This window comes from Aphidius gifuensis, linkage group LG4, assembly GCF_014905175.1.
Source record: "Aphidius gifuensis isolate YNYX2018 linkage group LG4, ASM1490517v1, whole genome shotgun sequence".
Lineage (NCBI taxonomy): Eukaryota > Metazoa > Arthropoda > Insecta > Hymenoptera > Braconidae > Aphidius > Aphidius gifuensis.
In genome coordinates this window covers 20,250,472-20,266,154 of record NC_057791.1, presented here as the reverse complement: position 1 = coordinate 20,266,154, position 15,683 = coordinate 20,250,472, and the positions used below count along the sequence as shown (strand labels likewise).

The window sequence follows — 15,683 nt, the reverse complement described above, 5'->3', positions numbered from 1 at the left end:
TTAAAATACTTTTACTCTATATTTTTTTTTGTAAAAATAACTCAATAATATAAACAAAATAATATTTTTTTTATTTAAAAACACAGTTTGTTGTATTTTTAATTAAAATTTTTTTTTTACTACATGATGAAATTAATAAAATTAAGTACATCACGAAAGAAAAAAAAAAAAAAAAATGAATAAATTAAAAAATCATAATTAACTTGTTACTTTTTTAAATTGATATTTTTATTAAATTTTTTTAATTTCAAATAAAAACTTTGTGTGATTAAAAAATTATTAGGAATGTACCAAAAATTATTTATTTTATTTTTTCGATCTTATATTAAAAACAATATTGTTTGAGGAAAAAAAAAATAATAATATAATAAATCTACTTATTGAAAATGGTGTATTCTCCATGGAAATGAAAATATAAATTCATAATTTTAAACTTGAAACTTTATTACAAATATAAAATGAAAATAAAAAATATATTACTTTGTTGAAATTTTAAAGTATATATAATGTCAGGTGGGAAATTCTATAGTAATGTAAACAAGCCACAGAATTATTTGCAGCTGTGGACCATAGGGAGATATTAAATGTGTATAGAAAAGGGTAGAAATTGTGTTTATTTATATATGCAAGCCTACTTGCATATAAACACCGTATATCCTTTGGTTGTGGAATTGAATAAGCAAGGAGCTTATCGTTACTCTCATATATATTTCCACAATATCCGAATACAATATTATAAATATATATCATGTGGTAAGTCTACATCATATTGTGAAAATATACATTAAATAAAAGTGAAAAATATCAATATTAAGTCAGCCATATTTTCATTTATTCATACTCACGATAAATTTTTCAATAAAAATTAAAATTAAAAAAATATATTATCAGCTATAAAACACTTAAATTTTCTTCATAAATATTTATGCAATATAAAATTTATTTTAAAACTTCAAATAAAAAAATTATAATATACTTTGTAAAGTGATAAATTGAATTTTGATGAAATTGAAATTTGTGGTAAAAGTTGGTCAATATATGAAAATGACAATGGTTTTTTATGAACACTATTATATCCTTTAAATTTAATTTAGAAAATAAAATATATATATAATATAAATGGGAAAATTTCTATGATGAAAATGAAAATAAAAAAAATGTTAAAGTTTGCTTGGATCAAGTTTTGAGCTGAGTTGGATTGAATTGAGTTTTGCACACAAATACAAAAGCCAGTTGGAGTGGAAGATAGTGGAAAACTCAACATGCTGAAGCAATATCTTCATCGTTCACTCATTAAACACTTGAAAGTTGTCACTCAGTGACTCATATAATGGCAATATACTCTTTATACTTTTATATTAAATAATAGTAAATGATATTATTTTTTTAAAACATAAAAAAAAAAAAGCTTAAAAGTTCAATTTAATAATTGTTTTTGTTTTTAATTATTTATACATTTATTTTTTTCCAACTTTTATATTGTAGAGCTAATATTATTATTATTTATTTTTAATTAAAATTTTTAAATATATTTATTTTTTAATTAACAATGAGTATTTACTTTTTTTTTTTTTTTTATGTTTTTCATTTCGATAAACAAAAAAATATGATTGAACTTTATATATATTTATTATTATATTTCCAATTTCATTTTTTATTAATATACACTATTATGGTTTACCAACAGTAAATGTAATTGGATAGCGGTGCATTGAGTGTGAAAAATGAAACCTCAAATGGCAATATGTATTTTTTTTTTTTTTTGTCTATATTTTTGTTGATATGATATCAAGAGGTTATTCATTTTTCAATATATTTATTGGAAATTTTTCATAAAATCAAAAACTGTCGTTGAGAAAAGAGTTGTGAATTTTTTTTTCATTCAAATTAATTGCCAATTTATTAGGAAAATTTTAAATTCATGGATGAAAAAAAAAATAATAATAATAATTCAGAAGAATAATACCATTAAAAAATGAAGAAAATATTTTTATAAAAACACTTAGTTGATGCACAAATAAAATACTTTTTTTTTTTATTCATTTTAATGAAAACAGAAATAAAAAAAAATGAAGAAAAAAGTAGAGTAATGTTGAAGATTCTTAGTCTATTTTAATCCGCCTACAAGTCAACAAAATTGTCGTCACTTTGTGGGTGGATTTATCAAGTATAAAAACACTTGACAACATTGTAAGTATCTCGGGGGTTTTAAATGAGACCTTCTATCATTATTAAATCATAAAAAATTATTATTTTTTTTTTTTCCCATTCATAAAAAATTTAAACAAAGCTTTTAAAATAATAATAATAAATTTAAATTACATTTTGATTGGCATCTATTGAAATCATTTTTGAAAAAAAAAAAAAAAAATGCTAAGTACTTTGATAGATATACTTTTTTATGTAAAAAAAAATTTACTAATTATTTTGCAATGCTTTTGATGTGCATAAACGTAATACCTTTGGATTTTGACTTTTACATGCATGGCTCAATACTCTTTCGAAAATATTGAATATTTTTAATTCTTTGATGTAAAGAGCTATTTAATGGGAAAACAAAGTTTAAATGGTTTTACGAAATAATAAAAAAAAGGATGTAGAATATTATTTTACTCATGTTTCTAAATATTATCATTAATTTTTTCAAGTGCAAGTTAGTTGCTATGCTTGGGAAATTATGTCGAAAATTATAAGTACAACGTGTGTATGTCTTTGCAAAATAACGTAAAGTATATAAGAAAATATATACCAAGTTTTATTATTTGCATATTAAAATGGTAAGTTAATTTTGCGGATTTAGTTTAACTTAAAAGTACGTCAATTTGTGAAAAATCTGTATCTCAAGTAATTATCAAAACTTTATATTAAAACAAATTTTAAACCCTTTGAATCTACAGTAAGTTTTTATTTTAAAAACTCATTTGATAGTTTTTTTTTCTTCTCTATAAAAAAGCTTTTTGTTTAGAATCATTAATTATTATTTATAAACATTTCTATTTTCATTGTAAAATATGTTATACAAAAGAAAATTGGGCCACTTTTCTGAATACAGAAAATCGAAAATAAATTTAATATAATTTTTTAATTTTTAAATATTAATCATAGTGATATAAATGTGTTACCAAACGTTATATTTATTATCCTCAACGGACTCATGGAATTTAATAGCCACTGCGGATGCTCGTAAACTTTATGGTTAGAAACAATGAAACCAATTTTTTTTATTCACTTTTTTATTAACTTTATAAAAAAACAAGAAAGAAAAAAATAAGCCAATGATTATTATTTTTGTTTTTCAAGCACTATCAGAAGAAATTTAAATTGTGCATATGAAAAATATGAAAATATGCAATTTTAATGTATAGAAAAATGAAAAATTACTCGAAAAATATAATTTATTAGAATTTAATAGTTTTTGGCACTTTATCTAGGCATCGATGTGAAAAAAAAAGAAAAAAAAATGAGTCATAAATAAAATGAGAAAAATAAAAAAAATAGAATTAAATGTATTTTTTTTTTTTTAAATTTATCTCAAGTTTTTTTTATGGAGTAGTAGCAAAAAAAAAATGTTTTATCTTATAAAGATAGCAACGCTTCGAATTGAAACGATTGAAAAAATAAAAAAAAAAAACGAGTAACTGAAAAATCTCTTATAATCTCAATACTTCCATCTCATAAAACTCAAGAATGGACATTGTTCATTGAGCATTCTTGTTAATAAACATAGAGTTAAAAAACAACAGAATGAAAAAATAAAAAAAAAGAGGATCAGATTTAATCGTCTGTCAACAATTGTTTTATTTTTTTCTCTGTTAAATAATAATAATAAAAAAAAGAGGGGTTTCTGAGATTTAAATTAACTCAAAAGGCAATTGAGACTGAAACTGATAACAATCAAAGTTGTGTAATTATCATTTGAACAAAGGAGATAATAAAGACAGCGTTAAATATCTCCCTCCGGTGACTGATCTGATAAAATTCCCTAAAGATTTTGAAATAGCATATCTTTATTTTTCATCAAATCAAACAAACTTTTTTATTTTTCAACTATCCTTTGCCATTGTTGAGTTGCTACTTTTTCATTTTACTTTTTTTTTTACTTTATAAAAATTGTAACTTTCAGTCCTTTGGGAAACACAAAGTTTTTCTATTTGCACTAGCTTAGAACTTTTTACATCACCGATCACATAACTTTTGAATTTCGCTTAAAAATATATAATTTTTTTTTTTTCTTTATATCACCCTCATGTTTTGACATAGCCAAATCAATATTTAAAATTTAAAATATAAATCATAAAAAAATAATAACAAATAAGAAATAAAAAAATAATAATAATTAAATACATAAAATTACTACAAAAAAACGACACACATTTAAGAAAAATAAAATCCTGTATTTAATTAGTTACAGACATACACGTAAACAGTATTTAATTTTCATTTTTTTTTCATTTCTTATTTGACAAGACAATTATAAAACATTGTTTTTTTTTTTTTTTTGTTATTAATTCTCACGTAATCATTTATATGGGTTGGTTGTTCCATTTAATTTGCGAATATCATCAAGGTACATACCTGAAACATAAAAGAAAAAATAAAATTAATTAATACGTAGTTTTTTTTTTTTTAATAGCAAAAAAGAAAAACAAGTAGATGAAGTCAGTATTACGTCAGACCAGCTCATACAATTTTTTTCTTTTTTTTTTTCATCGGCCATTGCACGAGTATCTCTAGTCTGGTCAATTAATTTTTTATAATAAGAAAAAATAACTCGGAATTATGGGGTAAATTCATCATAGCAACAATAACAATTTCTATGAAAAAAATAAAATAAATAAAATAGAAAAAGTAAATTAAATGAATAGAACGTGTATAACGAGTATTTCTCAGAAAAATTCAACGGTGAAATTTTTTTTTTTATATTTTTTCTGTATGAGGTATATTTGTTTCTATGTATCCTTTTGAGGCTTGATCAATTGGAAAAATATATACAGAGAAATAAATACAAAAGTGAAAAAAAATTAAAACCACTTGAAATGAAAATACTCGATGCTAAAAATATGATATTTGTTTTAGAAAAAAACAAAAAAAATATAAAGAAATAAAATATTGTATGTATATAGTTTTGTAAATTACTATAGTACTTATATTTTTTGATAATTAATTTATAAAAAAAATAATAAAAAAACGTTTATATAATTAAAATCAATCATTTAATGTCGAAGGTGATTTATAAGTCTTGTATATTTTGATAGAGTGCCACTATTTTATTGAAATGCGAGTGACTAATGGTGACGCATTAGCGACCAAAACGGAAGTCATATACTCGCACTATTGAACTATTGAGATATACGATAGGTGAATAAAAAAATCAATGAGAAAAAAAAAAAAAAAAAGATATTGATGAGCACTATAACCAAAATTTACGACATATTCTTTCAAAAGACGCACTTACGCGCTCTCACATCGACAGCCAGCCATAAAAGCTCGAAAAAAAAAATATATAAAATTCAATCGATCAAATATCCAAGAGAATTTAAAACTTTTTTTTTAAATATAAAAAAAAATATATATAAAGACTTTTTGTACATAAAATAATCCTTAAAAATAAAAAAAAATTAAAAGTTTTTTATTTCTAATAATGAAATATTTTTGAAATTTAAAACTAAATATAAAAAAAGCAAAAAAAAATTACAGTTAGTCTATTTAATTGCATAGCTTTAAAATTTGTAGATCCAGGGCAGAAAAAAAAAAAAAAACAAATCAAACGCACATAGGAGAAAAGGGTTAAAAAGAAAAAATAATAAAATAAAAAAAATCCCAATTCAAAATGAGAGGTAAAATGTATAGAGTTAAAACATCCGAACAAGCGAGCTTGCCAGCGATTTCCGCTCAGTAATCTAGTTACAATCATGACCGGGTACTACCACTAACCAATTAGCTATGGTGTTTGCAATTTCCTGAAAAATACATACATACAAATGGAAATAGAAAAAAAAGAAAACCAACGTCTATATTTATATTTTGTATGAAATTTTATTATTGTAATTTTCAATGTATATCGAAGATAAATTATAGACGTGTGATAAATTATACTGTCTGAGTGGTGATTGATTTATGTGTAAATCTATATACCAATTGGCTCTATATTTATGTAATGGATAAACGAAACTACTGGAACTATGTGTGTAGGATGCCAACTGGGGAATTGTGGTTGACAATTGATTCCATAGAGGCACCAGGTCAACCCATCTAATTTATCCTGGGATTTCTTTGTCCTTTTCACGATTTTACATATATATTTTACTAAATTGGCTGCTCATTTTGCATTTGATTTTTTTTGTTTACTTTTTTTAATTAATCAAGTCAGTGTGAAGAAGAAATCAATATTTTAATTTTCATTAATACACTGTAATTAACGGCGAATTTGAGTGAAAAGTAAGGTATAATTATTGTTCAAGTATACACAGGGAAAATCAACGAGTAATGAATACTTGATTATGAGCATATAACGAACCATTATTTTCTGCAATTTTAGCTTTTCTATTTTTACCAGTAAAAAAAAAAAATATGTAGCAAAAATAATCATACAGAATAATTTAAACATCAGTGGAAAATTTTTGTATTTAATTTTCTTTTTTAAAAATATTTATCATGAGTTATAAAATAAATATAAAAGTGCATTTTCTATTTCTCACAAGTTCAACAAATGTAATATAAAACTAATAAAATTTTGTTTTTATTATAAAAAAAATAACAAAAAAAATTAGATGTTGTAAAATTTTTTTTGTCAGACATATGATACGCATTTTGTACAAAAAAATAAAATAACGTCAAGAGAATGAAAAATTTCTATGAGCTTTCAAGAAAATATTTTATCTTCTTCATATCTCTAATCTTTCCAGCATAACAAAAGAAAAACATAAGAGCTTACATATAACGAAAAGAAAAAAAAATATATAATAATAAAAATAATAAAAAATTTAATTTCATCGTTAACATGTTTTTACAATGACATTTTTTAAAATAACAAAAGTAAAAAATTTTTTTATACTTTGTAAATAAAAATAAATTTCATTTAAAAGTATTTATATAAATTAAAAATTTAAAAACAAATAAAAAAATTATAAGTAAATTGCATTTAAAATTATTATAAATTGAAATTATAAATATATAAATACTAAATTATATTTTAAATGTTTTTTTTTTTTGCACTTTTACTCAACTCATAAATCAATTTAAGGAAAAATAATTTTAAAAGTTTAGTAAAATGATCTATGTAAGAAATAATTTTTTTTTATTTTTCTTTTTACTTTAGTTAATTTGATAACAAAGGACAATGTACTGTATTCTTCACTACTTTTTTTCCATTAACGCTAATGGTTTTAACACTGAAACTTTGATAAGAATTTTTATACTGTGGTTAACTGTCATGTCCGGTATCTTATCTCAACAATGAACATCATAAAAAAAATATACAAAAAGCTCATTTTATTTATTTTCATAAGCTTGATATTATTTTCACCTAATAATTTTAATAAATAAATATATCATAATTCATATTGATTGTTTAAAATATTTATAGACTTTTTCTCCATATTTTTTTCTCTAAAAATACTATCCCTTATTATTTATTTATAATTTTTCCACGATATAAAATTTAATGTCTATGTATATTGCTATTTTGACTATAAAAAATTTCAAGCTGAAGACCCAAGTGCATATCTCACTTCTCCAATGTCCTCGTGTGTCACCAGCTGCGTGAAATTGCTTTGACATTTGATTCGGAATACGCGCACCTTCAATATTTTACCAATTCAAACTCAATGATATTCATGAAAATTGACATTACATATTGGCTATTTTATTGGATAAATTTATTTTATTTGAATATATTTTGGTATATAAAAAAAAAATATATTTATTGCTATATATTTATTTATTTATTTTTGATAATAAATAAATGGATTTTATGTTTTTTTTTTCGTGATTTTTTTAAAATATCATTATTGACGTTTGAATAGAATGAGCTTGCGGTAAATTCATTCATGTATATCCGTTTAACACGTAGGCATATCTCAGTGATAATTTATTAAACCATGCATCGTCAATTTTAACGTATTGCCAAAATTTATACGAATTTATTTGCAATATATAATCAACGAATGATTTCATTGTGTCAAATCGAAATGAAAATGAATATAAAAAAAGCACGAAAATAAAAAACACTAAATAAACTATTCGTGGACCATTACTCTATCGATATATTTTTTTTTTATTTTTAAATAAATTTTATGCATAAAATTTTTTTATTTTATTCACAACTGTTGTATTGGGTATTTATTGCCATTGAATCGCAAACGCATGTTAAAAAAATTATTCGAAAAAATAAATCAACAGTAACTAACTTTTTTTTTTATAAAATAAATAAATAATAGAAATAATAAAATAATAATCAACAATAATAATAATAGGAGAACTAAAGTGGTGAAATAATTTATAAAAAAAATATTTTTTTTTTTCGAAACCGATGTATGTTACGAGGGTTTTTTTTTTGTGAATCGATTTGTACGAATGATTAATAATTGTAACAAATTATTCTTGAAATATAACAACTTGTTAATATTTTAAATATTAAATAAATAACTTACATAAAGTTTCGATAAAATAATAAATAATAATAATAATAGTAAATTTAACAACATAAAGGATAAATAAATAAATTAGAAATAAAGCAATAATAAATAAATTATGTAAATAAAATATATCATTTTACAAATTATTATTATTGAAAATCTTGAATATTTGATTCAATAAAACAACAATAATAATTACTAATTTAACTAACAATATAATTTATTTCTATCAAGACTTATAAATGCAATTGTAGATGTTAAATATAGATAAAATGTAACTGTATATATCAACTACTTTAAATAAACTTGAATTTATACAAAAACTTAATTAAAATAAAATATTTACAAAAAACTATTAAAACAAATATTTAATACATTGAATTAAACATATAAAATAATCAAATAGAATTAATTAATAAACAGCGATAACATAATTTACAATTTAATTAAATATTTTTTTTTTCAAAAGAAAAATAATGAAAATCTTGAAAGATTTAATTAAATAATTATTGACATTATATGATTTTATTATAAATATAAATTTTTGATATTTTAGTTTTTGTTTTCAAAGAAAAACTTTAAATCTTATTTGTAAAACTTTTTAGAGTTTGGCAAAACTGAATCAACACATCGGACGTCAAGTTAGTTAATTGAATAACGCAACTCATCAAGCGTGTCAAGATCAATTAAAATTTTTAAAGAGTTATTTTCTTAGTTTAACTTTTAGAGATTATCAAGATATTCTCAAGTATTTGAATAACAACATTGATTTTTTATTTTACAAATAATTAAATAACGAAAAAAAAAAAAAGAAATTTAATTTTATATATAAGAACGTATCATGAAAATTATTAATTTTTAAATTAATAAATTGAAATATTTTTTTATATTTCTACGTATTCCAAATAAAATTTTTATTTTCAAATATCAACACGAAAATTCGTCGAGTTTAACCCTTGAAAAATGATCCAACTGGAATCGCAATGACAGATAAAAATTTGCAGATGCCATACAATGGATTCCATCATTTTTCTTTATGAACATCTACTTTCTACCTTACCTGGCACTTTATTCTCTATTTATCCCAAAAAATCTCAGCAAATATATATATTTTTTTTCTCCAAAAATTCCCATAAATTTGACTTAACATTTTATCTTCAAAATAAATTTCAAAATAAGAAAACAAGCACAAACACTTTGTCATTTTTTAATAAAAAAAAATGATAAAATTATAATTAATATAAAGATGAATAAAAAAAAAACCATTTTATAAACAATTCAAGTAGTCTTGAAAAGAAAAAGAGGCAAAAAAAAAAAAAGTTTTATCGAAAAAGTTTTATTTGAAACAAAGTTTAAAAAAAGGTAAGAGGTTAAAATTCATCGCAGTTTCATTTTCTCAAAATTTACCAATAAATGGTATCATCTTATCACTTTCCAATAAAATATATATACTAACATGATAATAACCAAGTAAACTTGATACTGACTCGCAAAATAATATTCATCTAAAAGTTAATAATCCTCAAGAACCACAAATTTATATTTATTCAAATCTTTTGATACAGTTTGTTGAAAATTTCAACTAAATACAAGATAAATAATCGATAATAAACTTTAAATGTTTTTCTTATCAAATAATAAATATTAAAATTTATTAATTATATTTTGAATAATTAATTTTCATAATTATCTTACCGAAAATGCTTTGAGAAAAACAAGACATTGTATAATGCCCTCCATTGTGTCACCAGTGAGACAAAATGTGCCAGTTAAATGACGACCCTTTCGTCCAATCACCGAGCACAAACTTGCTTGGACACAAGCATTTTGAGTTCGTGATGCTGCTGTTAGAGCTGAATGATGAGATCCAGAACTCATCGTACGCTCCAACGAATCCATTTTTTCTTTTTTCTTTTCTTTCTTCTCTATTATTATTATAATAACAATTATTATTATTTTTTATATATATTCTTTTTTCCTCTTTTTGGCAAATCCTTTTTGATACAGATTACTCAAGTTTTCAACCGGGTCACAATAAATAAGTATCCACGTTGAAGCATATCGATTTCATTTTTATTCTTTTCAAAACATCAAATTTTTCACCATCATCAAATAAATTTTTTTTATTTTATATTCTATTGTTATGATTTGCCAATCATTTGTATGTCATTTTTTTTTTCTTTTTTTTAATATCAAAAAGCTGCATGATACAGCATATCAATGAATAGAAACGAAAAAAATAGGTGAATGAATTTTTTTAATTAATTCAATACTGTTGTTAAGGATGATTTTGATATCAATTTTTTCATTTGATAATTCAATGATGCATTATCATTGTACATGATAGTCTTTCAATTAATTCATTAGGTATTGATACTCGAGTTGAATTACAAAGGATTGTTACACAACACAGACACACACACACTCACATAAAATTCACAAACACATTGCTATTATGTAAACATCGATAATTAAACTTTCAATTATTTGAAATCCTTCGACTGTTTTATAATTAACATTAACATTAATTACATTAATTAAAACATATTATATTGATTGTTTTTTTTTTTTTTTTTGTAATATAAACAGAACATGTTTTATTGTTTAATAATAATTTGTAGGGATTTAAGTCAGATGGATAGAACTTAGTTGTTTAAACAAATTTAAACTCAAGTTTAGCAACTCTCATTTCTCACGAGATTGTTCTATCGAACTCAACGAGAATACGAAAACAAACACTTGGTTTATTTTCAGAAACCAGAGAGTTACAACATTGATGTGGTTTATCAATAGACTCACTTGCACTTGATTCCGTTTGTGGTCGTTGGGTCACGATTAAATGTATCCTCAAGAGTATTCAATCATTTCCTCAACAACTTGACAAATTGAAATGACATTTTTTTTTGTTTTTTATCAAATATTTTTAGTCATAAGTCATTGAGCTTTATTATGAAATTATTTTGATGGAATTTTTTGTGAAATTGAATAAACACGAGGAGATGGTGGTGTTGATGGTCCAGTATCTTGAGGTCCACTATTTGGTGGTGTTGCATAACGTACTATTAAATCACAAACTTCATAGCAAAGAAAACAGATACCAATTATTAAAAATGTATCCATTTTTTAAATTGTTTATATTGATTATTTTTCAACTATATATTTTGAATTTTAAATTATTATTATTTGTTTTAATAATGATTAAAAAAATTTATAATTATATGATTTTATATAATTACTAAAACTAAAAAACTGTAATCCAATAAAACAACACTTTAAAAACAAAAAAAACAAATACACTTTGAATCAAAAATTGTTTTTCAGTTTAAAAAAAAAAAAAAAAATGACTTATTAAAATCATTTAGCATTTAGAATCTTAATTGCACCACAATAATTTTTTTTTAATTAAGCAACATCAAGTTAATTTAAAAGTATAACAATAAATCAATAAATCGTTTTAAATTAACCAAAAAAAAAGAAAATAAATAAATGTTCAATTCACTTGTGATTTAAATTGAAGAAAAGTATCGACTATATTAAAATTTTTTTTTTCTATCATGTAAATTGTCAACTTGTAGAGTATGTGAATAGTATGGTTATATACGCCTGAAGCAGTCACTCGCAATGGACCAACGTATGACTAGTGAGATTGTTTCAGCATGGTGGGTGCGCCTTTGCAAAATACAGGCGTCACACGGGGGATGCTGGGGCGACGGCGCGGCCTCCGGCGCCACCCTATACCCTTCTTTCCTCTCAATACCCCTTATCGCTACCCCCAAATAAACCACCCCTCACAAACACACACACACACTGTCAGTCGACCATTCCAACAACCACGTCGTTTTTATTTTTCTCGATTTTCATATTCGATTTCTTTTATTATATCAACGAGACTTGAACATCTTACTACTCTTGTACTTGCAGCTTCAGTCAAAAGTCACATTCCATTTCATTATTTTCTTTTTTCTTTTTTTACATTACACATTGTCATTTATTTAACTTGATGTTTAGAGATTATAAAAAAAATTGTATCAACAAATTATCTTGATTAATTGTACAGTACTAAAATCATTAAATTTGATATGTATCTAGTGGTGGATGTACTGGTCTTTAACACTTAATCACATGAACAAAAGCACAAACTTCAAGATCGATATTGTAAGTACGGATGTTGCTCACTATTGTCAGTTGTGTATCTTTCTCATCGATTCAATGCAACATTTAACGGATTTGTGTTGTTGTCCGAAATTCCTTTACTTTACCTTTACCATCATCAATTTACCAATTGTTTTTTTTTTTTATTTTCATTTAAATTTATATATACACATCAATTCAAAGTCAGTGAATAATTCGTGACAACTGAATATGTTAAAACTATAACGAATGACCAACTTTGAATATCTACAATTTAACATGTTTTCCACATCAATAAATTCAATTGATATTTTTAAATCATTTCTTTCACCATTTTCGAATGAACAAAAAAATGAACGAAAAAAAAAAGAGAATATAATAAAAAAGTTTTGAAAATTCATTAATCAATATATATAAATTTTCAATGTGATTTATACGAATAAGTTGATAAAGCAATTGTCAAAGTAATGGTAATGAATCGATAAAATAAAAGGATTATCTTATTCATACTTTGATATTTTGGCAAGGAGGATAGTGTATGAGCTAGAGTTGAATGTCTCATGGCAATGTTTGAAAACTTGACTAAACGATCGAATAAGTGAGAGAGAAAGACAAAAGTCTTTGCCAAAGGTGGTTTTGTTTATGGAAGGCTCAGCAACAAATAAGATATTTAATACTTGCACAAACTATTGTTAATATATTATATGGATATTAACGACTATCGTGACTTACTTATCATGATGAATTGCCCCACCCATATAATTAAATTTCTTACTTGAAATATTTTTAATGAAATTGTTTATATTTTTCTAAACATACAAGACAAAGTCATGATCACGAATTTGTATTTTTCTATTAAATAAAATTAAAATTTTTCTAAAAATAAAAATGAATAATTTTCATGTAACAATTTTCATTTTTTTTTTTTTTCAGCAAATCCTTTAGTAAAATAGTAAAATACAAGTTGGCATATATTTTTTATGTGAGTATAATAGAGATAGATTTTACTTGTAATCCTCACTGATCCTCGGAAATAAAAAGTGTAAGAGATAAAAGAAAAAAAAAAATATAGTACAAGCAAAATACCAGTATTAGCTGTCGTCGTTAGTCAAATGTACATATATCTATTTCCAGAGCACAACAAGATAAAGTTTCAAACATGTTCATTAAGGATCTCTTGTCCAATAACAGCAGTATCATCTCATAAACATCAAACGGTTCTGTTTCATTATGCTTATGAGAAATTTGTCAACTGTTCAACTATTTATTTATCATTATCTTTTATTTTTTCCTCCTCTCTTTTGCATATAAACATACGAAATTTTAAAAAAATATAGAAGCTAAATAATAATTATTATTTTAAAACTATGACAAATGAAAAAAGGTAGGATAAACTTGGAAAATGTCACAAATTGTAATTTCGTAATTTGTTTTTGAGAATAAATTATTTCTGAGTTTCCAACGACTTATATAGCCAAAGAGTTTTAATTGGAGTTTATCAGTTTGATATCTGTCCAAGTGTAAATATAATTTTATTTAAAAATCAAAAAAACTTATTACTCATTATAATGCTTTATAAATTAATACAAAAAAAAAATAATAATACATATATATAAATAAATAATAATTAAAAAACTTGATTACTTTTGAACAGTTTGATAAACTTTTGAACTCTTGAAAAAAAAAAATAAAAAATGAAATCAGGTATATTAATGAAAAAGAATGAGGAAAAAAAAAAAATATAAAAACATTTTCAACAAATTTTCAAGAATTAACCCTGACAATAGAGATAAGTCTTTTCGTTGCTAAGTTTTTCACTGTCTTTTTTTTTTTTCGAGATTTACCAATAGCGATATAAAAATAAAAAAAAGCAAAAGAAGATAAATCGTGGTTTTCTTTAGTCTCACTCATGTGTGACTAAAGTTTGGAAACGGATTTCTCACTGTTAACTCACCACATGAGTTTGCATCACTAACATATATATAACAAGTCTACCGCACTGAGAAAAAAGAAGAAAAAAAAAAAACTATTCAGATTTTATCAAATTTGATGAAATTGAGTTTTTGATATCACCAACTTTTGTGTTATAAAATACTATGGAGTATACTAAACATTATTCAAAACTCACATTTATCTTTTTTTCAAAATAAAAAAAACAAACAAACTTTTGTGTCTGGATATTTCAGTTGTGAATTAAAATATGCTGTCCATTCCCAAGATTATTATTATTATTATTTCACATGTATTTTTGAAAAAAAAAAAAAAAGATGCACCACATCATACGACATATATAAATTTGTAGAAAAATATTTTTAAACTGTGCTAAAACTTGAATTAAAAAAAATTGAAAAAAAAATTTTTTTATCTAAGAACTAAAATGCTGTGAGTCTACACCACTCCCAACGGATACAAATAAAAAAAAAAGAAAAAAATTATGAAGGATGACAATAGGGGTAACCAGTCGAGCGAAAATTTCATTCTTTTGTCCATTTCTCGTCGTCGACGTCGTCGTCGTTGGTTCGCATACAGGTGAACTCAGTATTGTTTTAATTTTTTTTTTTTTTTGTAATTTCTTTCTTTGCTTCCTCACTAGTTGGTTTTGTCACAAAGCCTGAATACACCACAGATTTATATAGGTATATGTCATATATATAAAATAAAGCTTTGAAAATATTTCATCGCTTTTTGCTTGAAATACAAGAGAATACATAATACGTGTATATATTATAAAATATTAAAATATATATCATAGTTCAAGAAATTTTCATTTATATGGGTAGTATAAAGGTGGTGCTTTTGTCACCATACAAAATGGTGGTCAGGTGCACACACATAGGGGTTAAGTGCCAATGATTAAGGAGACACTCTGTTGAAAGCTTGACATAACCAGGACTCAATGCATACATGTCATGTAAT

General features: G+C 23.3%; 1 protein-coding gene across 16 annotated transcripts in view; it reads right to left on the bottom strand.

Moving 5' to 3' along the window:
- The window catches only part of LOC122855551 (neurobeachin), a 149,138-nt gene that overhangs the window by 86,235 nt on the left and 47,220 nt on the right, over window positions 1–15,683 (bottom strand). For 9 of the 16 annotated variants that reach the window (XM_044157003.1, XM_044157004.1, XM_044157012.1 and 6 more), the window contains exon 1: window positions 10,332–12,268. The exons of the other annotated variants lie outside the window; for them this stretch is intronic. In XM_044157003.1, coding sequence (XP_044012938.1) covers window positions 10,332–10,535 — 204 coding nt within the window. In that variant the 5' untranslated portion in view covers window positions 10,536–12,268. Of the gene's footprint in view, window positions 1–10,331; window positions 12,269–15,683 lie in introns of those variants that run through there. 16 annotated transcript variants of the gene reach the window in all.